Source organism: Schistocerca gregaria, chromosome 3, assembly GCF_023897955.1.
Source record: "Schistocerca gregaria isolate iqSchGreg1 chromosome 3, iqSchGreg1.2, whole genome shotgun sequence".
NCBI lineage: Eukaryota > Metazoa > Arthropoda > Insecta > Orthoptera > Acrididae > Schistocerca > Schistocerca gregaria.
In genome coordinates, this window is record NC_064922.1 from 954,985,974 (window position 1) to 955,010,548 (window position 24,575).

Sequence of the window (24,575 nt, forward strand, 5' to 3'; positions counted from 1 at the left end):
AGATTTAAAACCAGAAATATTATGTCGAATTAAATTGGTCTGGCAAGCTTATGAGAGGCATTATTCTAGACTGGAGCCCAATTTACCACAAAAGACCTATTGGAAGACTACCAAACAGATGGGACAGAGATCTAAGGAAGAGAGTGGGATTCAACTGTCAACGGGAAGCTCAGGATCGGAAGAAATGGAAGATCTTAGTGGGATGCTTTGTTACACGCCTACTCAAAGAGGTCGCATCATTAAGTGAAAGAACTGGGTGGTGGTGGTGGTGGTGGTGGTGGTGGTGGTGGTGATGATTGTTAAATTTATGAAGTAAGAAGGAGGGCAGGAAAGAAAAGTAGAACATCTGGAGTGGATTAAAGACTTCGCATTTTAAATAATCTTGACTGCAAGTTGCCCACAGTAAGATTCTGCAAGGTAAATTCTGATTTGATGGGGATGCATCTAAAAACAAGAAAAGAAAAAAAGTCGCGTTCTCGAAGGGACACATTCTGACAAAGACAATCCAGTTACCTAAGGTCACTGCCGTTACAGAAAGCATGAGGTCAGAAGAATTCATATCGGCCTTGCAAAAATTAAAACGACAGTTTTATAAACGTTTTGAGGTAACTGTCAATCTTACATCTATTTTCGAGACCGTTTCAGTTGAAAGCGCCCCTGTGCACGTGTAGATATAATTGACTGTGCACGTGTAGATATAATTGACTGGCCTGCAAGGTAATTCCAGTTCTAATTACTAATATTTATACGTTAAAACTGTCCGAGACGTCTAAATTTCTTTTCTCACGTAGATTTTCCATGTCTCCATAACGAGGTTGCAAAAGTGTTAGAAAATTTCTATGGACATATTTGAGTGAAAGATCTTTTTTCGGCTACGGAACAAATTCAGTCAAGATTATGTGACAACTTTGTTCGTGAAACATTGTGAAACTGTCTGCGTCTGTCCCTATGCCGACGGTTTGTACCACACAAGAATTGTGTCTATTTTGTTGAGATACGTGAAATATGAACCAGGTCATATGGAGTACGACTGTACTGCCAGTTAAATGCGGCGCTATTTTTCCTCTTCCCCCTCAAAACGCTCAGACACCGCGGAGGGGCGCTAAGGGAAATGTGAAACGAGGGTGAGCAATTTGCAACTCGGCCAGGGCACATCCCGCGAGCAGAATCTTGGACACCCCTGTTTTATACAGTCGGAAATTTTTGAGGGAAAATGAATACCACCACCAAACTTATAACTGTTTTACAAATATTTATATTAAGCTCTATCATAGACATTCAATTATTTGGCTTTTGGTATTCATGTATTTATTTATTGATTGTACTACTTAGCTTAACGAAGTTGTTCCAAATTTACTTTTCTCCCCAATTTTATTCAGTACCTTTTCATTAATTATCCAATGTACCCAATTAATCTTCAGATAATGGAAAATCCTGGATAGAATAACAATGGTATGGAAAGGATAGATTGCTATTTGCTATTCACCACCAACAGGAGGCACTTAGAGACAGGTACAATGTGAAAGAATGCTAGAAATATATTTGTATTGTTCTTCTTTCATTGTGCCTATCTTTAACTCCACTCCTCCTCCTTTCTATATTGCAGCAATTAATCTTCAGCATTCTTCTGTAGCACCACATTAAAAGCTTATATTGCTCTTCTCATCTCAACTGGCAATTGTTCAATTTTCTCTTCCACTCAAAGCTATATTTCAGACAAATATGTTCAGGAAACATTCCCAACATTTAAATTTATATTCAATGCCACGAAGATTCTCTTTATCAGAAACACTTACTTTACTATATTATACACTCACTACTTTGGCCATCATCAGTTATTTTGCTGCCAAAATAGGAAAATTCATCTACCATTTTTAGTCTCTCATTTCCTAATCCATTTCCTCTGAATAACCAGATTGACTTCAGCTACATTCCACTTCCATTGTTTTACTTTTGATGATGTTCATATTACTGTCTCTTTAAAAGATACCATCCCATCCACCAACCGATCTTCCAAGCGTTTTGTGGGCTCGGGCAGAATTACAATGCCATCAATAAACCCTGAAGTTTTTATTTTCTCTCCCTCCACTTTAAGCCCGATCTAAATTTTTCCTCGATTTCTTTTACTGTTTGCTCAACATACTGGCTGAATAACACCAGATGTAGGCTATGAAATTGTCTCACTCAATTCTCAATATACACTGCTTCTGTTTCATATTCTTCAGGTCTTACGACTGAACTGTGCTTTCTGCACAGGTTGCAGATAACCCTATATTTTATTTCTAACTCCTCCATAATTTCAAAGAGTGTTTTCCGGCCAACACACTCCGAAAGCTTTTTCTAAATTTACACGCCATAAACATGGTTTTGGTTTCCTTTAGTTAAGGGGTCAGTACTGAGTCATGTTCCCCTCATTTCTCCAGATTCCAAACTGATCTGATCTTCCCAGAGACCAGCTACCTGTTTTTCATTGTTCTGGGAACAATTCATGCCATGTTTTTCAAAACCACAATTCATTAAATTTTTAATTCACACCTGTTAGCAGCTGCCTTCTTTGATATTGGAATTATTGTCTTTAAGTCTGTCTCATATATCTTGTGTACCAGATGGAATTTTTTGTAATGGCTAATTCTTCCAAGGACCAAGCACTCCAAGAAAATTTTGTGTACTTCAGGTGCCCTGTTCATTCTAAGTATTGCAATGTTATGCTAAATTCTTCTTGCACTGCCATGTCTTTCACATCATTTATCTACTTCCTCTTTCCTTTCATTGATAATGTCTTTCTATATATCCCTTCCACTATTACGTTGGTTGATTGGTTGGATTAAAAGAGGGGGAAAGGAACCAAACTATGAGGTCATCAGTCACTTGTTCCGAATAAAACAATGCCTCATGTGTGAGAATAAAACAAACAAGACTGACAACTCAAAACGGAATGAAAGGAAAAATCACAAGAATGATGAAGGGCAACAAACATGCAAATGGACAAAAGGAAACAAGAAAACCACAGACATGCAAGAAATGGGATGAAGAGATTAAAACAACAAAGCAGATTACCATGGCTGGCTGACCATGAGAATAAAAAAAGAGAAGCCAGCCACTCTGCAACACATTGAAACCTCCACCATTGAAGCACTAGGGTGGAGGACACAGAGGGACAAAGGACATGTGCTAAAACTAAGATAAAATGATAAAACCCTCCCTAACGGATAAAACCTAAAACAAAATCAGCCGATGAGGCATTATCAGATAAAAATAGCAGCAACGAGTCCGGCAACCCAAGATTCCGTTGCCGGGCAGTCAATGTGGGACAGTGCACCAGAATATGGGCCACTGTGAACCGTAAGCTGCACCGACCCCAAGCATGGTCAATCCTGTAAGAGGACAACCAATTCCCTGTGAGAGGTCCACAAGGAAGTCTTCCACACATTCGTAGTCTCCTTAATGACATGTAGTTCGTTGTGTGTACTGTTATGCCATTCCATCCCCCAAAGCCGAAAAACCCTATGGTGTAAGTCAGAATGCAGGTCAGGTTCAGAGGTGCCCATCTCCAGAAGTGGTTTCCACGTAGCCTGTTTGGCCAGCCTATCGGGAAGTTCATTGCCTGGGATACTGACATGTCCTGGGGTCCACACAAACACCACTCTGCTCAAGGAGTCAGTACACAGAAGAAATGATTGCCCGGGGCAGGAATGGATATACTGAAGTGCACGAGAGGTGGCCACCAGCTCTGCAGTGAATAGACTGCACCCGTAGGGCAAGGAATGCTGTTAAAAATGGCCTCTGTGGACGTAGGCGAAGCCCAGATGACCGTCCGCCATCGAGCCATCGGTGTAAACCACTTAAGAGCCCCGGGAACACATCAAGAATTGAGAGGAAGTGACAGAGCAACAGGAGTAACTGAGTCCTTAAGGTCATGGGAAAGGTCGAGACGAACCTGTGGCCTAGATGTACACCATGGAGGTGTATGCAGGCGGATGGACCTAGATGGGAAGGTGGTAAACGGAAGGACTCCAGTTCAGGCAGATGGGATAACACGCAAACTGCAATCGTTATCCCTTATCTTGGCTGCCGACGTGGGAGATGAACTGCCGCGGGTGGAAAAAGGAGACGGTAATTCGGATGCTCAGGACATCCACGAATGTGTGCAACTTAAATGGCGAGCAGTTGTGTGTGCCTAACCTTTAATAGAGGGACTCGTTCTGGAAGCTCCCATCACTAGGCGAACGCCACTGTGGTGCACTGGGTCGACTACACGCTATGCTTGGGGTGCCGCCGAACCATAAACCAGACTCCCTTAGTCGAGGCAGGATTGAACAAGGGCTTTGTAGAGCTGCAGCAGAGTAAAGCAATCTGCACCCCAGTTGGTGTTGTTCAGGAAGCAAAGGGCAGTGAGGTGCTGCCAGCACTTCTGCTTAAGCTGACAAAGGTGAGGTAGCCAAGTCAATTGGGTGTCAAAACACAGTCCTAAGAATCGATTTGTCTCCCCTACAGTGAGTGGATTGTCATTAAGGTAAAGTTCTGGTTCCGGATGAACGGTACGACACTGATGGAAGTGCACGACACATGACTTAGCGGCCGAAAACTGGAAGCCGTGGGCAAGAGCCCATGACTGCGCATTATGGATGGCTGCCTGTAGGCATTGCTCAGCAACATCAGTACTGGTGGAGCAGTACAAAATGCAGAAGCCATCTGCATACAAAGAGGGTGAGACAGATGGCCCTACAGCTGCTGCTAGACCATTATTGGCCACTAAAAATAGTGATACACACAATACAGAGCCCTGCGGGACTCCATTCTACTGGGTATGGTGGGAACTATGGGAGGAACCAACTTGGACATGGAAAGTACATAGCGACAGGAAATTCTGGATAAAAATTGGGAGCTTGCCTCTGAGACCCCAACTGTATAATGTGGCAAGGATATGATGTCGACAGGTGGTGTCATACGCTTTGTGTAGATCAAAAAAGAAGGCAACAAGGTGTTGGTGCCTGGAAAAGGCTGTTTGGATAGCAGAATCGAGGAACACAAGATTATAAGCGGTAGAGCAACCCTGGCGGAAGCCACTCTGACATGGGGCCAGTAGGCCATACGACTCCAGGACCCAACCCAACCCAACCCAAGTGCCGACACACCATATGTTCCAGCAGCTTACAAACAACGTTGGTGAGGTGCTGATGGGCTGATAGCTAACCACATCAAGTGGGTTTTTACCGGGTCTGAGCACCGGAATGATGGTGCTCTCCCGCCATTGCGATGGAAAGACACCATCACAACAGATCCAGTTGAAGATCAGAAGGAGATGGTGCTTGTAGTTATCCAAGAGATGTTTAATCAACTGGCTGTGGATCTGATCCAGCCCAGGAGCTGTGTCGGGAGCAATGTGCAAGTGCGCTGACGAGCTCCCACTCCACAAATGGGATGTTATAGGGTTCACTGTGGTGTGCAGTGAGTGAAAGGACTTTTTCCTTTCCATCCACTGTCCGAGGGTGCGATGCAGAGGCTCAAGCATAGTGCTCAGCAAAGTGCTCGGCAATCGCATCTACGTCGGCAAATGGAATGACAACGATGGCAATGCCAGTGATACCTGTTGGGATCTGGTACCCAAAAAGAGATCTACTCTTCATCCACACTTGGGAAGGTGGCACATGGCACACAATGGTCGACACATAGCTCTCCCAACACTCTCATTTCCGTCGTTTTATAAGCTGGCATACATGAGCATGGAGCTGCCTAAAGGCTATCAGATGCTCTAGGGAAGGGTGCCGCTTATTTTACTGGAGAGCTCACCAAAGCTCTGTACTTACCTCAGCAGCTTCCAGCGACCACCAAGGGACTATCTTTCACTGGGGGCAACATTAAGGGTGAGGGATCGTGTTTTCTGCCACAGAATCAATTGTGGTAGTCACCTGCTCAACCATCACATCAATGTTACCATGTTGGGGAGAGTCAACGGTGACATCAGAGGTGAAAGTTTCCCAGTCCACCTTGTTTAATGCCCATATGGGCAGGTGTCTGTGGGCTTGATGCCGGAGCACTGACAGGAAGATGGTCACTACCACACAGGTCGTCATGTGCTCTCCACTGGATAGATGAGAGAAGTCCTGGGCTGCAAATTGATAAATCAATGGCCAAGTAACTACCTCGAGCCACACTGAAATGTGTGGCGGCCCCAGTATTTAAAAGGCAGAGGTCGAACTGAGACAGTAAAGTTTTGACATCTCTGCCTTGGCCAGAAGCACTGCATCACCCCACAAGGGGTTATGAGCAATAAAATCTACCAAAAGTAGGAAAGGAACTTCCACATGGAAAAAATATATTATAAACAAAGATTCCAAGACTTACCAAGTGGGAAAGCGCCGGTAGATAGGCACAATGAATAAAACACACAGACATACACACAGAATTTCGAGCTTTCGTAACCGGTGGCTGCTTTGTCAGGAAAGAGGAAAGGAAAAGGAAAGATGAAAGGATGTGGGTTTTAAGGGAGAGGGTAAGAAGTCATTCCAATCCCGGGAGCGGAAAGACTTACCTTAGGGGGAAAAAAGGATAGGTATATACTCGCGCGCGCGCGCACACACACACACACACACACACACACACACACACACATACATATCCATCCATACATACACAGACACAAGCAGACATATTTAAAGGCAAAGAGTAAGGGCAGAGGTGTAAGTCGAGGCGGAAGTGTGGAGGCAAAGATGTTGTTGAAAGACAGGTTAGGTATGAGTGGCAGCAACTTGAAATTAGCGGAGATTGAGGCCTGGTGGATAATGAGAAGAGAGGATATATTGAAGGGCAAGTTCCCATCTCCGGAGTTTGGATAGGTTGGTGTTTCACTAGAATTTTGAGGTGTTGGGGGGAGTGGAGCTGGAAGTGGGAGATTGAGTAGATAGGAGAGACTGGGTCTGTGTGCAATGAGAGGACGTTGAGGTTTGTTGGAAAGGTTGTGGAGGGTGAGTGAGTTGATCCGAACTCCGGAGATGGGAACTTGACTTTCAATATATCCTCTCTTCTCGTTATCCACCAGGCCTCAATCTCCGCTAATTTCAAGTTGCCGCCACTCATACCTCACCTGTCTTTCAACAACATCTTCGCCTCCACACTTCCACCTCAACTTACATCTCTGCCCTTACTCTTTGCCTTTAAATATGTCTGTGTATGTATGGATGTGTGTGTGTGTGTGTGTGTGTGTGTGTGTGTGTGTGTGTGTGTGTGTGTGTGTGTGTGTGGGCGCGGGCGTGCGTGCGCGCGAGTATATAACTATCCTTTTTTCCCCCTAAGGTAAGTCTCTCCGCTCCCGGGATTGGAATGACTCCTTACCCTCTCCCTTAAAACCCACATCCTTTCATCTTTCCTTTTCCTTCCCTCTTTCCTGACGAAGCAGCCGCCGGTTGCGAAAGCTCGAAATTCTGTGTGTGTGTCTGTGTGTTTTATTCATTGTGCCTATCTACCGGCACTTTCCCGATTGGTAAGTCTTGGAATCTTTGTTTTTAATATAAAAGTAGGAAAGGTTTAGGGAGTTGACCAAACAGTGCAAAAAAATGGTTCAAATGGCTCTGAGCGCTATGGGACTCAACATCTGAGGTCATCAGTCCCCTAGAACTTAGAACTACTTAAACCTAACTAACCTAAGGACATCACACACATCCATGCCCGAGGCAGGATTCGAACCTGCGACCGTAGCAGTCACGCGGTTCCGGACTGAAGTGCCTAGAACCGCACGGCCACTGCGGCTGGCCTCAATCAGTGCAGCTAATATGTTCAGGAGTACTGCACCATCTGGAGAAAGGTACACATTGCAGACAGTTATTTCCTGTGTAGTCCATATTCTGACAGCCACAGCCTCAAGATTGGTTTGAAGGGGCACAGTTTCACTACAGACTGAGTGTAGGACATAAACGCAAACTCCAGCTGACACTCTATTATAGTCATTACGGTTCCTGTAATATCCCTTATAACCATGGAGGGCAGGGGTCCGCATTGTCGGGAACCAGGTTTCCTGGAGGGCAATGCAGAAAGCAGGTGTAAAGCTTAACAATTGCCATAGCTCATCCAGTCAGTGGAAAAAACCGCCGTAATTCCACTAGAGGATGACATCATCGTGAGACTGCACCAACTGTTTTCCTGAGCAGTCTATATCCATTGTGTCTGAGGATCCGGTGAGATCCAGGACCTCAGCAGACACCAGAATCTCCATCCCATCCTCAGATGCAGAGCTTGTAGGTAGTTGTGGTGTGGGTGCCACCGCAAGTTCCTTGTTCTTGAGGGTCTTATTTTTCAATTTCTCGCGCTGTTCCTTGGGTTTCCCTGGCTGGGAGGACTTCACTGAATCAGTCTCCGGGACTGCAGACAAGCGTGAAGCCCTACAACCAGCTGCTTTCGGGCAGACCCAGCTTGCTGAAACATGTGTGTTTCCCACTTTCTTTCGCCATTGTGAAACATGGATCCTTAAGGCCGGAGACAAACAATATATTGATACATTTGAGCTCTGGTGCTGGCAACTGACACTGCACCTAAAATGGACCGAAAGGAGAATTAATGTGTCCATTATTAAGCAACTAAATATCTCCAGGCACCTTTCTTCTGGTGTCAGTCAAAAAATTCTCCAATCTTTTGGCCATATTGTAAGAAGGTATGGATGAAATCTAGAGAAAATAATCTTGGAAGAAAAGGTTGAAGGCACGAGACCAAGGAGGAGAGCAGCAAGCAAGTGGATAGATCAAAACAAGAAGATCTCCATCCAATTCTTCAGCAGGCTCCAAGACAAGCTGGTAACAATATGAATATAGATGCCTGATTCTCAACACTCAGCAATGAGTATGACAACTTGTAATGATGATAATATTGAATTTAAAGTGACTGCACTACTTGGTTCTCTGTCCCTCGATCCACAGGAAAATCATGTAGAAAGATAAGAAATGAGAAAAGGAAAGTTGTCAGCTACACGATCTGTGACCATGTTGTCATAGCTGAAAATAATATGTGAGAGAGTAGTTTTAATCAGACAATTAAAACTGATATGAAACCCAAGCAGTCAGCCAGATAGCTAAAACTTGCATCTGGACACTGAAGGATACACAAAGAAGACTGATCATAGTCAGTACAACTAAAAATGAGGTGGAAAATGAAAATGAGGTGAGGAAATGCAGACTGTAAAGACTAGAAAGCTGTTTATCTTAAACGGGTAGATAAATAAAATACGTACATAAAAATTTGAAAAAGCTTGACAGCAAGGAGGGAGAAAGTAGCCTGAGGGCACATGCCACAACGAGAGGTACTCCCTCTCACAACGATACCCCGACACCGAATATGCATTAAATTATATTGTATAATCTGCTTACCCTCAGGAAATGTAAGACTATAGTAGCTGCCAACCCACTGTCTGCAAGTATCCGAGGTAGTGCGCACACAGGATGAATGCTTATCTGAAATCGGCCAGCAAGGCATACTTTGCTGGGATATGGGCTACTGTGAGATTGCCACCACAGCTGCACTGAGTGGGGTCCTCCTAATGCAAAAGGAATACACGGTTAAGTGTCTTGTGCGCCGCACACAGTTAGTGAAGTACTGCGGCATCTTTCCGAGGGGCCTGGAGAGAAGTATGCCGCCTCAATGGTCACCTTGATTGCTCTCAGCTTGTTGAAGGTCACTTTAGCCTGCTATTCGATATCTCAGGTGTTCAGAATCAGACACAGTTGCAATTTTAAGCCTGTGCCTGGTGCTCCTAGTACAAGTTCATCTGCTAGGGTTGCTTTTTTTTTAGTTAATTTGTCAATAAGTTCTTTTCTCGGAATACCCACATGGCTCAGTGTCCAGATGAATGTTACTGTCATTTTGTGGCTGTGGAGGTCAACTAAAAGGTCTCGGATGTTAGTGACCAAAAGCTTTTCGGCGTAGCACTGAGCTATGTCTTTTAAGCAGCTCACGGTGCCAATACAAACCAAGAAGTCCTTAATGGAGAGAGCTTTAATGTAGTACTGCTGAGCCTGCAGTGTATACACTGTATATACTCACCAGAGCATACTTCTCATGCTCCCTTCCATGTGCAAAAGCATAACAAACACTCTCATTGATTTTCAATCCGTCCATGTGGAGGCATGTTGAATATGGGTAGTCACAGAGTCACCTGAGAATTGAGGGGTCAACATTTTTCTTACGATCCAGAAGAGGTCCACCCGAATCTTATCACTTGGTACATACCACAGGGGATGCCCAGAGGGAATCCTATGTACGCAGACAAGAGCAGACAGCTGGAAGTCCCCACAGAGAGCTTCTAATTGTATTCCAGCTGGTGTATCCATTTTTTGGTGATTTGTAATATTTCTCAAGCAATTTGCCTTGAATTGGTGTACATATGGTAACCATCTTAACTGACTCAAATAAAAGGCCTAAAAATTGGAAAATATTCAATGACTTCAAGTAACTGGTTACTGAGGTAAATGTTCTGGGTACAGATGCACAGTTCTGACTCAACAAAAGTACATGACACTAGTTTTCACAGATGAAAAATTGATAGCCACAATTCAGAGCCCAATTATGTATCTTCTCTGTAGCCCCTTGAAGTTGGCACTATGTGGTGTGCAACGGTGCAGCACTGTAATGCAGGCAAATGTCATTGAGAGTGACGGTGATACTGTCACTGCAGTCACAATACCACCGATTGCAACATGAAGAGGGTAATGCTCTGAATGTATTAGTTGCTATTTGGACCCAGAACAGCCAGAGGAACAGAAATTCTGGATAAAAATGGTCAGCAGCCACAAAAGACTCACTCGTGCAGGTTGCACAGGACGTGATGGTACCAGGTGGTGTCATACACCTTCTGTAGTTCAAAGAAGGCAGCGATCAGGTACTGTCATTGCACAAAAGCATTGCGCACTACAGAGTTGAATCAGTTGGTCTGTCATGAACCAGAATTCCCAAAAACAGTTTCAAAACTATGATATATGTCCTATGGCTTCCAGGCACAAACATTCTTGCAAATAATCTGGACCTGTCTGTTTGAGAGACTGATCGATAATTAGTCAAAATTCGAGGGCATTTTTCCTTCTTCAGGAAAGGGATAATAATACCCTCGCCACTGGAAGGGAAACTCCCCTTCCCACAAAATACAAGTAGAAAACCGAAGGATGAGTTCGATGCTGTCATTGCTAAGGCGTTTAAGCGTTCAATTATGGGTTTTATTGGGTCCAGGAACTGTGTCTTGACACTCTGCTAAAGTGCTGCAGAAGCTCCCATTCACTAAGTGGAACACTGTATGACATTAAACATTGTGCAAGGAAGGACTAAGAATTTCAGTCTACCAGGTGTTTCCAGATCAGAAATTGGGAAGGTAGTTACTGGATGTGGACATTTTGGTGAAGCTTGCCTCAAAATACTCAGCAATAGCCACTGGATCAGTATAGGTGTCACCACTCAGGGAGATGCAAGGATCTACTGTAGACAATGGGTGGTCAAAAATGTGGCAGAGTTTAATCCATACTTGAAATGTCTGGATGTGAGCTAGCTCTCACATGACACATATTATTTCCAACACTCCTGCTTTCTCCTACTGCTTTATTAAATACCATGCCTTCACACAAAGTCTCTTGAATGCTATTAAGTGTTCCATAGGGGGCTGGCACTTTTGTCGAAGTTTCCTGCAACGCTCTCTGACAGCTGCAACTATTTCTTCAGAGCACCATGGCTAAGTTGCATTGGAGTTGAAAGCTTGCTAGTTGGCTTTTTGAAATGACCTACATGGTGCAAGTTCCACTGGTCGGAAAAGAGAGTGATAGGAAAATGGTCTCAGTTGCAGAGGTCACTAGGGACATACCACTGGATTGAGGGTGAGATGTGTGGGCTTCAGATTGTAATGTGTACGGCTGACTAAGACCACAGCTCCAGTGTTAAGGAAGCAGACTTCCAGCTCTGAAATTAACTTGGCCCAGATCAAATGGAGCAGCAGAATTCACTTTAACTTTAAACTTATCCTTCTCGCCCATGTGAGGATTCAGTTTCTGTGTGAATTTTTCTGTCTTGACTTCTGCAACAGAAGAGGACCTTTCTTTTCTATGGCCCACAGCCTGTGTCTCCACTGGCCACTGGCTGATGGTAGATTGCTGATCTGTTTTATCCTGGAAGGGGGGCACCTTGGTAGGTATCTGCTTCCCTGGTGATGCTGGATGAGGATGAGGCATCTCTGGCTGCACTGATGGCATGGTTATCACTAGTGTGGTGGCTGTGGTGATGAAGGGGGGCTAGTGTACCATCCTCCAACTGTAAAACAGGCATTCACGTGTAGCTAGTACCTCAAGTTGGTGTCCGAGACCTTGTCACTGTGCTAGGTGTGAATTTTCACAAATTTTTGCAAAGTTTGACATCTTATCGATCAAGTGGAGTTATTTAAACTTTTTCTTAGTACCCTGATAAAACAGGCAATCATGAGTTTCGTATTTCTGGATTTTCTTCTCCTCTTGGAAAGTGAACCCATCGGCACATGAGGGGGATGTTCTGGGCAGTTTACACATGTAGAGAGTTGTTCACAATAGACGACATACGTCCAAACCTCTGGCACATAAAGCTCATTGGAGGAAAAAACTGAGCTCGACACCACATCTGTAACCCATGATCTTAAGTTTCTCAGGCTAGGATGAAAGCTCCGGGGTCCACCTTTTTATCCTTAGGTCCTCTGGAGGCAATGAACAAAAGGGATTCCATGTGGCTCTAGTTAGTTAGTTAGTTATATTACTTGTTCCATGGATCATGAACACGATTCTTTCGTAATGATGTGGAACATGTCAAAGTACAAAAGATTCATTTATCCCAAATAATCTTTGTTAGTCTTATATACGGCACAATTGTTAATACTTACTGTATTTCTTTAGCCTATGTCTAAAAATTCATCTATGGAGTAGAAGGAGTTGTCATTCAGGAATTCCCTTAACTTACTTTTGAATGCCGACTGGTTGTCTGTCAGGCTTTTGATATTGTTTGGCAAGTGACCAAAAATCTTTGTGGCAGTATAATTCACCCCCTTTTGTGCCAATGTCAAATTCAATGAACGGTAGTGAAGGTCACCCTGTCTCCTAGTATTGTAGCTGGGAATGTGCTATTAATTCTGAAGTGATCTGGGTTACTAACAACAAATTTCATTAGGCTGTATATATATTGTGAAGCTACTGGCAATATCCCTAATTCTTTAAATAATTGTCTACAAGATGATCTTGGATGAGCCCCAGATATTATTCTGATAACACGTTTTTGTGCAATAAATACGTTCTTCCTTAGTGATGAATTGCCCCAAAAGATGATTCCGTAAGAAAGCAACGAATGAAAATATGCATGGTAAGCTAACTTACTGATGTGCTTGTCTCCAAAATTTGCAATGACACTAATAGCATAGGTAGCTGAGCTCAATCGTTTCAGTAGATTGTCAATGTGTGTCTTCCAGTTTAAATTCTGATCAATACAGACACCCAGAAATTTTGAACAATCTGCTTTAGCTAAAAATTTTCTCCCACACTCTATATTTATTTGCGGTGTTATGCCTTTCCCTGTACTGAACTGTATGTACAGTGTTTTTTCAAAGTTCAATGAAAGTCCATTTGCGGAAAACCACCTAATAACTCTTTGAAAAACATTATTTGCATTTTTCTCATCTGATTCTTGCTTTTTAGGCTTGATTACAATACTTGTGTCATCTGCAAAGAGAACCAAGTTTGCATCTTCATGAATATAATTAGGCAAGTCATTAACATATATTAAAAACAATAAAGGCCCCAAGACAGAACCCTGTGGTACCCCATTCTTGATACATCCCCAGTCTGAATAATCTGATGCCCTTTGTGTACTATGTGGGTTTACTCTTTCAACCTTCTGCATTCTACCAGTTAAATATGAAGTGAACCATCTGTGTACTGAACCATTCATTCCATAGTACTTCAGCTTATCTAAGAGGATTTCATGATCCACACAATCAAAAGCCTTAGAGAGATCACAGAAAATCCCAATTGGTGATGTTCTACTATCCAGAGCATTTAAAATTTGATCAGTGAAAGCATGTATAGCACTATCTGTTGAAACACCTTTCTGAAAACCGAACTGACATTTTGTTAAAACGTTATTCCCACTGATGTGTAAAGTTACTCTTGAGTACATTACTTTTTCAAACACTTTTGAGAAGGATGTCAGAAGTGAAATAGGACGATAATTGTTGACGTCTGTCTTGTCACCTTTTTTATACATGGGTTTAACTATGGCATATTTCAATCTGTCAGGAAATATTCCCTGATTCAATGAGCTATTACATATGTGGCTAAGAACTCGACTTATCAGGTGTGGACAAGATTTTAGTATTCTATTGGTGATACCATCAGTTCCATGTGAGTTTTTATTCTTAAGTGAATTTATTATTTTCTTAATTTCAGACGGTGAGGTGGGTAGGATTTCAATTTCATTTGTTTGCACCGGGAATGCCTCTTTCATATAGAGTTCTGCCCTATCTGGTGAGCAGCTAGTGCCTATATTTTCCACTACATTTATAAAATGATTATTAAAAATATTTTCAACCTGTGATTTTTCATTTATAAGCTTTTCATTGTGCTTAACAGTAATACTGTTGTCCTGTGACCTTGGTGCCCTATTTCCCTTTTAACTATATTCCATATTGTTTTAACTGTCATCAGAGGTGCTAATCCCAGACTTGATACACATACTTCTGGATTTTTTTATAACTTTCCTTAGTATATTACAATATTTCTTATAATGGTTGAGCTTTTCTTCATCTCGACTTATTCTAGTGTCTTGGTATAGTTCCCATTTCCGGCTACAAGGAATTTTAATCCCTTTGGTCAGCCATGGTTTTTTATCAAGTTTATTTGAATTATTATTCACTAATTTCTTAGGAAAACTGCTTTCAAACATACCCACAAGTTTATCATGGAATAAGTTAAATTTAACATTTGCTTCAGATTCCCGATAAACATCCTCCCAGTCTACCCGTTTCAAGCTTTCCTTAAATTGTTGAATTGTTATATGGTTAATTGGGCGTATTATTTTGTTTGTTTTTTTCACATTACTGTATGGAGCAAAGTCATGAATTGAAAGTAGCTGTGCATCGTGATCAGAAAGCCCGTTCTTAATAGGATAGGTGCTTACTTCTTTTAATTTATCTTGGTCTATGAAAATGTTATCTATCAGGGTGCTACTGTCTTGTACAATACGAGTAGGAAAATCAATGACTGATGTCAGATTGTAAGAGCAAAGTAATAGTTCAAGGTCGTTCTTCTTGCTTTAGTGTTTAAGAAAATCTACGTTAAAATCTCCTTTTTCTGACAGATAACGCAGCAAGAGATCTAGGTTTTTAAGAAACATTTGAAAATTTCCAAGTGGGGACCTATACACAGTCACAATTATGAATTTACTACTGTCCAATTCAAGCTCACAAGCGCATACTTCAATGTGTTGTTCTACACAGAATTTTGTGGTTTCTATGTTTTTAAAACCATGTTCCCCCTTAACATAAATGGCAGCTCCTCCTTTCTCCATATTGTCTCTACAAAAATAAGTTGCTAGTTTATACCCATTAATATTTCCATTTTCCATTTGTGTAGTTATATTATGTTCAGACAGGCACAGTACATCAACTTCTGTTGCATTTTTAATATTCTCAAAACAAATTATTAGTTCGTCTATTTTGTTCCTTAATCCTCTGATATTTTGGTGAAATATATTAACACAACTGTTTCCTCTACCTTTATTCGAACCATTTATTTTTTTACCTTTAAGAGCTGCCTGTCTGGACATCTTGTTCAACCTAAAAAAGGTGCCCCTATGCCCTTTCGGGTCACAGGGGTTTTGCCTTGAGTGCTAGTGGCCCCCTTTAGACGACCTACAATTAAGTCAGCTAATCTATCCTTCCCTAGACTATTTAGGTGCAGGCCATGTCGAGTGTATCCCCATCTCCCAATGCTACCAACAGGCACTGTATAAATGTGTGTTTTTGCACAGTCCAGCAGCTGCTTGCTCAACTCTCTGTTAACTCGCCACACAGAAGGGTTAAGCGAGGGCTGATCGTAACGCTGCAGTACCTCAACAAAACCCACATTCGTACATCCTGTTGCAGCTCCTATTTTATCCAGGTCACTCTTAATATCATAATTCCTATCCTTAGCCAGGCTGTTTCCTGCCCCACCTATTTATTACTATCACCTCATCATTCTTGTCAAAGTCCCTACAGAGTGGTCCTATGTCTTCTATCACCTGGCTAAGCCGAGCACTTGGTTTAAACAAACTCGTGACCTGGTAGCACACAGTTATCTGTCTGTAGCGTATGATCCCAACGAAAGATGACACCTTCAAACCGGTCGAGTTTTTGGTAATGGATATATACCCAACCCTGTCACAGGTCTGAGGCGCCTGTGTTTGGTTAATATTCAACAATGATCCATTTCTCACCTTCTCTATTATTATGTCTTCTCCAAACCAGTCCTTAATATTTTCAACAAAAACAGAAAAAAAAGTCGCATTGTTGTTGCAAAAGTTTCTACATCAGCTCTGCAGGATACCAAGAACAGGGTAAACTGTCCATTTTCTAACCTACCTGCCCGATTAAGGGATCTGACATCCCACGCTCCGATCCATAGAATGCCAGTTTTCGTTCTCCTGATAACAACGTCCTCCCGGGTAGTCACCGCCCAGAGATCCGATAGGGGACTATTTTACCTCCGGAATATTTTACCCAAGAGGACGCCATCATCATTTAACCATACAGTTACGGCTGTAGTTTTCCCTTGCTTTCAGCCGTTTGCAGTACCAGAATAGCAAGGACATTTTGGTTAGTGTTGCAAGGCCAGATCAGTCAATCATCCAGACTGTTGCCTCTGCAACTACTGAAAAGGCTGCTGACCCTCTTCAGGAACCACACATTTGTCTGGCCTCTCAAAAGATACCCCTCCATTGTGGTTGCACCTACGGTACGGCCATCTGTTTTGCTGAGGCACGCAAACCTCCCCACCTACAGCAAGGTTCATGGTTCACGGGAATAATTTTAGGAAAAGTATGGTTCATCCAAAAAGGCGACCACATATAGAACATTAGTGCAACTTGAGTGTTTGGGATCTCCACCAGGTTGGGTTAAAGGAAGAAATCAGAACAAATCACGGGGAGGCTGCTAGATTTGCTATCGATATAGTCTATCAACATGTGAATATTATGGAGATGCTTCGTGAATTCAAGTAAGAATCCCTGGAGGAAAGACAATGTTCTGTTCTTGGAACACATCTGAAAAAATTCAGAGAAACAGCAAATGAAGCTGACTGCAGCACAATTCTACGGCTGGCTATGTACATTTCACGTAAGGACCATGAAGTTAAGATAAGTGAAATTAGAGCTCATACACAAGCATATAGTCAGTGTTTTTCATTCATTTTATTTGTGAGTGGAACAGAAAATACAGTAGCTTGCAGAATATGTATGTGGATGTAGCTGTAAGATTCTTTTCTTAAGAAAACAAATATGGCAGCTCATTCATCAGTAAAAATGGCAAAGTTCCTCATTGTGGCCCTAGACATGCCAACCAGAACCAAACAATCACTATGTCATTATCTGTCACAGGCATCATGGAATTTGGAGCATTTGGTATAAACGCCATATTCCCTGTTGCTGCCAGGTAACTTGACCTTTGGACAGATATCAATCAGTCAAGTAGCTCCTTAGATGACCTCAAGAGGCTGACTGCATCTCATACTCATCCATCAGGACACTAATCTGATAAGATACACACTAAAATCAAATTTTGAAGTGCAAAACATTTCTGACAGCAGATGAGTACTTACTATAACTATTGTTTATAAACTGCATGTTAAAACTGAAGAAATTGCAGAAAAGTAAGAAATTAACATGATGGGATCTGGATATACTAAAAAACTTCTTGTTGTTTAGAGTTTCGAACAAAACAACGCACAGCAGAAATCCTTGGAACACACACGAGATACTGAATTTAACTGATGAAGGAGAATATAAAACTGCAGCAGCCCTAAATGAAGCTCATGAAAGGAAGCACAGGTGTCAAAAATGTGAGACTGATGGTAAGTGCAAATTGGTTGACCAGAAATGGCTAGACGACAAATCCAAAGCTGTAAAAGCATGCATGATCAGGGGAAAGATAGATGCTGCTTACAGGAAAAATACAGAAACCTTTTTATAAAATTCAAAGACAAGATTTCAGATGGCAGGTCAGTACTGAACAAGGAAAGGAAGGCAGAATGGTGAAAGGAGCGTATAAAAGGAAATGAGCTGGAAGATTACATTATCAAAAAATAAGATGCGAGATACAACACTGCTACAAAAATTTTACAGAACACTCAAAAGCTAACTTACAACAAGGCACCTGGAGTTGACGACATTCACTCAGGTTTATGGAAATCCTTCGGGGGCCACCCGTGAGAAAATTATTCCACCTGGTGTGAAAGGTGGCAGAACAGCAAAAATGTGTTTCAGGAAAAATCTAAATAATTAATTATTCCAAAACTGGCAGTTGCTGCCAGGTGTAAATATCACAGAATACTGACACGAATTATTTACAGGAGAATGAAAAAACTGATAGAAGCTGACCTTGTGGAGGATCAATTTAGATTATGGAGAAACGTAAGAACACAAAGGGCTACACTGACCCCCATGACTTATCGCAGAAGACAGCTTAAAGAAAGGCAAATTTACATTGATAGCGTTTGTGGATTTACAGAAAATGTCTGGCAGTGTGAACTGGACTAACCTCATTGAAATTCTGAAAGTGTCAGGCATAAAATACAGATAACGATAAGGCTATCTACAATGTGAACAGAAACCAGACTGCAGTCATGAAAGGCCAGCAATATTAGGAAGCCGTTTATGAATGTATCTGTCTGTAGTGTAAATTTATGTTAGAGTGAAACATGGAAGATAAATAGTCAGAAAGAAACCAGACTTTGATATGTGGTGCTACAGAATAATGTTGAAGATCGGATGTGTAGATCAGGCAACTGATGTTGTTGTTGTTGTTGTTGTTGTTGTTGTTGTTGTTGTTGTCTTCAGTCCTGAGACTGGTTTGATGCAGCTCTCCATGCTACTCTAACCTGTGCAAGCTGCTTCATCTACCAGTACCTACTGCAACCCACATCCTTCTGAATCTGCTTAGTGTACTCATCTCTCGGTCTCCCTCTACAATTTTTACCCTCCACGCTGCCCTCCAATGCTAAATTTGTAATCCCTTGATGCCTCAAAACATGTCCTACCAACCGATCCCTTCTTCTAGTCAAGTTGTGTCACAAACTTCTCTTTTCTCCAATCCTATTCAATACCTCCTCATTAGTTATGTGATCTACCCATCTAATCTTCAGCATTCTTCTGTAGCACCACATTTCAAAAGCTTCTATTCTCTTCTTGTCCAAACTAGTTATCGTCCATGTTTCACTTCCATACATGGCTACACCCCATACAAATACTTTCAGGAAAGACTTCCTGACACTTAAATATATACTCGATGTTAACAAATTTCTCTTCTTCAGAAACGTTTTCCTTGCCATTGCCAGTCTACATTTTATATCCTCCCTACTTCGACCATCATCAGTTATTTTACTTCCTAAATAGCAAAACTCCTTCACTACTTTAAGTGTCTCATTTCCTAATCTAATTCCCTCAGCATCACCCGATTTAATTTGACTAAATTCCATTATCCTAGTTTTGCTTTTGTTGATGTTCATCTTATATCCTCTTTTCAAGACACTGTCCATTCCGTTCAACTGCTCTTCCAAATCCTTTGCCGTCTCTGACAGAATTACAATGTCATCAGCGAACCTCAAAGTTTTTACTTCTTCTCCATGAATTTTAATACCTCCTCCAAATTTTTCTTTTGTTTCGTTTACTGCTTGCTCAATAAACAGATTGAATAACATCGGGGAGAGGCTACAACCCTGTCTCACTCCTTTCCCAACCACTGCTTCCCTTTCATGCCCCTAGACTTTAATAACCGTCATCAGGTTTCTGTACAAATTGTAAATAGCCTTTCGCTCCCTGTATTTTACCCCTGCCACCTTTAGAATTTGAAAAAGAGTATTCCAGTCAACATTGTCAAAAGCTTTCTCTAAGTCTACAAATGCTAGAAACGTAGGTTTCCCTTTTCTTAATCTTTCTTCTAAGATAAGTCGTAAGGTCAGTATTGCCTCATGTGTTCCAACATTTCGACGGAATCCAAACTGATCCTCCCCGAGGTCCGCATCTACCAGTTTTTCCATTCGTCTGTAAAGAATTCGCGTTAGTATTTTGCAGCTGTGACTTATTAAACTGATAGTTCGGTAATTTTCACATCTGTCACCACCTGCTTTCTTTGGGATTGTAATTATTATATTCTTCTTGAAGTCTGAGGGTATTTCGCCTGTCTCATACATCTTGCTCACCTGCTGGTAGAGTTTTGTCAGGACTGGTTCTCCCAAGGCCGTCAGTAGTTCTAATGGAATGTTGTCTACTCCGGGGGCCTTGTTTCGACTCAGGTCTTTCAGTGCTCTGTCAAACTCTTCACGCAGTATCGTATCTCCCATTTCGTCTTCATCTACATCTTCTTCTATTTCCATAATATTGTCAAGTACATCGCCCTTGTATAAACCTTCTATATACTCCTTCCACCTTTCTGCCTTCCCTTCTTTGCTTAGAACTGGGCTGCCATCTGAGCTCTTGATATCCATACACATGGTTCTCCTCTCTCCAAAGGTCTCTTTAATTTTCCTGTAGGCAGTATCTATCTTACCCCTAGTGAGATAAGCTTCTACATCCTTACATTTGTCCTCTAGCCATCCCTGTTTAGCCATTTTGCACTTCCTGTCGATCTCATTTTTGAGACGTTTGTATTCCTTTTTGCCTGCTTCATTTACTGCATTCTTATATTTTATCCTTTCATCAATTAAATTCAATATTTCTTCTGCTACCCAAGGATTTCTAGCAGCCCTCGTCTTTGTACCTACTTTATCCTCTGCTGCCTTCACTACTTCATCCCTCAGAGCTACCCATTCTTCTTCTACTGTATTTCTTTCCCCTATTCCTGTCAATTGTTCCCTTATGCTCTCCCTGAAACTCTGTACAACCTCTGGTTCTTTCAGTTTATCCAGGTCCCATCTCCTTAATTTCCCACATTTTTGCAGTTTCTTCAGTTTTAATCTACAGGTCATAACCAATAGATTGTGGTCAGAGTCCACATCTGCCCCTGGAAATGTCTTACAACTTAAAACCTGGTTCCTAAATCTCTGTCTTACCATTATATAATCTATCTGATACCTTTTAGTATCTCCAGGGTTCTTCCACGTATACAACCTTCTTTCATGATTCTTAAACCAAGTATTAGCTATGATTAAGTTGTGCTCTGTGCAAAATTCTACTAGGCGGCTTCCTCTTTCATTTCTTAGCCCCAATCCATACTCACCTACTATGTTTCCTTCTCTCCCTTTTCCTGATAAACTAATAAATTCCTGAGAAAAGCAATTTATGGCACAACGTGATGAAAAGAAGATTGGCAGGACACATGCTGAGGCATCAGGGAATTGTCAATGTGGTCATGGTGCGAAGAGTGAGGGGTGAGAACTGTAGAGGGAGACCTAAACTCTGTTACAGTAATCATGTCCAAGTGGACATTGGTTGCAGTAGTTGTAGAGAGATGAAGAGTCCTACACTGTATAGCCTAGCACAGAGAGCTGCACCAACTCAGTATTTGGGCTGAGACCCACAACAACAATGCAACCTCAGGTATTCCAAGAGAAGCCCAAAGCCATCAGCATAAAAAAGTGCAAACAGGAGCGTGTCATTAAATAGCAAGCAATAAATTAAATGTTATATTGTTTCCCATGAATAATATATTTACTGATTCAGACTTTATATTATAATGGCACTGAAGAAATCAAATACGCTCAGAGTATTCACAAGGCCAAAATGAACTTATAGATAAGATACCGTGTTTTAGGAACAAAATATTTCTCTAAGTGATCCTATTGGCAGATCACAATTTATATTAATAACAGTAGCTAGAATTTATATGATCCATATGATTTCTGGTTACAAACTAAACTCCAGACTCAATTCCTAATGAAGTAGTTAATTATAAGAGCAGTAGCAATAAAAACTCTTCTGCTTTCTTTTGGAATATATTCACATCTCCAATTTCCTGCCTGCTACTTGCTGCAAAATTGTGAACATGTTGATGTATCAGACTGTTGGGTGAGAGTGTCACGGTGTCTCTCCTCGACACATTGTTTGTGGTGACAAACTGATCTGCAGTAAATCCCTAGATCTAGGTTAGGCTGGAAGGCAGCAATTTAGGTGTGAGTGGATGAACACAAATAATTTTCCATAATTAACACTTTATGTAAAGAATGGAAAGAAATGGTAAACTACATTGCCAACAAATCTCCAACAGGTATATTGGTTTTTATTATGTACATAGGTCTACATTGTACATCAATATGAAAAATGTAGCAAGGGGGACCTCTTACAGAAACATTAACCAAGAAAGTAAATAGCTTGTACTAGCAACCATCAATTGATATGGGTCTGAAATGAAACAGACGAAGTAAGTACAGTAATAAGTAGCAAAGAATCACTGAAGCACAAAGTAGTGATGTAATATGAGACAGTCAAAAGCTTTTACAATTTGGCTTGCATTCATACGTCACACCCCTGCCTGTAGAGGAGATAAGTTTCCAAGTTTGAATTCCAAATCTGGATGAATATAGAGCACTAGAGACTACAGAAAAAGAAACGAGGCAAAGAGAAGGAGATAAGTTATTGTGACATTTTAATGAGTATGTCAGGTGGGGGAGGGGTGTCCGAGCTCAATGGTTGAGGGAGCACTAACATGCACTACAAAGGTCAAGGAAATAATTCACCAGCTGGAGACAATACCATAACAGTGCAAATGAAATTGCTGTCATTGATGGTCAAACAAATGTTTTATATTACAGAACCTGAGAATAATAATTATGTTTCTAAGAAAAACTTTTAAGTATATCTATCATGGCAAAAGGCATAGGTGCAAAGTTTTGAAAGGATATTTCCTATGATGTTCTGCACTACACTGTATCTCAATAATTTTAAACATAAAGTAAGAAATGTGGTTCTCACTCCAAGTACTTATTTTGTTTTGTTACATAAAACACTAAACAAAGCTGCTACAGACTGCGTACTATCAACCTGAATCAATAAACTAATCGACAAATATCTCGTTTTGTGATAAGTAAGCCTAAACGGCTTTCTCGTCAATTACTGCATAACTCTCAGTGCACAAAGCATTTTTGTCAAACGTAAACAACAAACCAGGGACGCAGAAATTTGCCCTGAAACACACATTAAATCTCTACTGAAGGTTAATTTCTGCGAACATCGTTATATTTTGGTCTGACTGATATTCGGCCAATGACATTCAACAAATGGTTCAAGTGAAGCAAACCATAACCTGTTCAAAAAGTGGGCTTGGCCGCAGATGCGCAAGTGTAAACAACATTAAGCAAAACTGAATCGTGAAAAAAACTTACCCACTCCATATTTCTCGCTTTCTCTTACAGGATTCCACCCTCCCATTTCTTCAACTGTCAAGTCATATGCCGAAATTTATATACAGCTAGATAAAAAATATATATGTTATTGGTTCGCCCATCCGACGACCATATCATTTCCGCTCTACTGTTAAGGTAAAGCGAAATGACTGAACTCTGTCAAAATGGTTCTTTAAATTGCGTGTCGAGAATAGACAATCAGATTCAAATAGTACAATTATTTTAGTTATATTAAAATTTAATATCTTTTTGTTTAAATTTTAAGTTACATTCTTATGTATTATCTCTGTTATCGATCATACACTGAAAAGTACTATCACTTTATGACACTATCGTGAAGCTGGGCTACTTTGCCCCTGCATGTTGAACTTTGTTCAGTTGTGACGGCTATAAAGTTTGTATGCTAGAAGATAATTAAAAAGGGAAAAAACATTGTTGAAACTCTGAAAGAAGAATCAGTCCTGCCTAGCACCTATTCTAATAAATATTTCGGCGCAGTTTTGATTCTATGCAACAGTTGACGTTTCCTTTTGGCTCATACGTTTGAGTTATTCTACCACTCGATATCTTGGATATTTTCTTCTTACAAATACTTTACAACTGTATTTCTGAAGTAAATTTTGTCAAAAAAAAAAACTGGTATTTTGCTACCAGACAACTAGTTAAACAGGAGACAAATGGCATTCATTTATGTGTAGAAATTAATTGTTGCCCAATATCATACCCACATACGTGTAATCATCATGTTTCTGCCTTCATTTTTTAGAGAAAACGTTTATCTGTTTTCTTTCTCACTGTGTAACTTTTTAGAGAGAACAATGTTTAGAAACTAGATATTTCCTAAGGAAAAATTACTTGTTCTATATGATGTTCACTTCCTGTACAATAAGAGATCCAAAGTATAAATAAAAAACAAATAAAAACATGTTATTCATCACTAGCGTTGCCAGCTCCGATTCTTTTTCGGGAGGTAAAGCTTAAAAGTTTCGAAATATACAGCAAAAATTACGC

The 24,575-nt window shown here is 41.1% G+C and overlaps 1 protein-coding gene across 9 annotated transcripts in view; it reads right to left on the bottom strand.

The window, feature by feature from the left end:
• LOC126355928 (dedicator of cytokinesis protein 1) overlaps positions 1-23,916 on the bottom strand; it is a 452,703-nt gene extending 428,787 nt beyond the window's left edge. For 4 of the 9 annotated variants that reach the window (XM_050006495.1, XM_050006492.1, XM_050006493.1 and 1 more), the window contains exon 1: positions 23,544-23,792. In XM_050006495.1, coding sequence (XP_049862452.1) covers positions 23,544-23,589 — 46 coding nt within the window. In that variant the 5' untranslated portion in view covers positions 23,590-23,792. Of the gene's footprint in view, positions 1-23,543 lie in introns of all 9 variants that reach the window. The other 5 variants (XM_050006496.1, XM_050006497.1, XM_050006498.1 and 2 more) reach the window with 3 other exon arrangements.
• Positions 23,917-24,575: the final 659 nt, after the last annotated feature.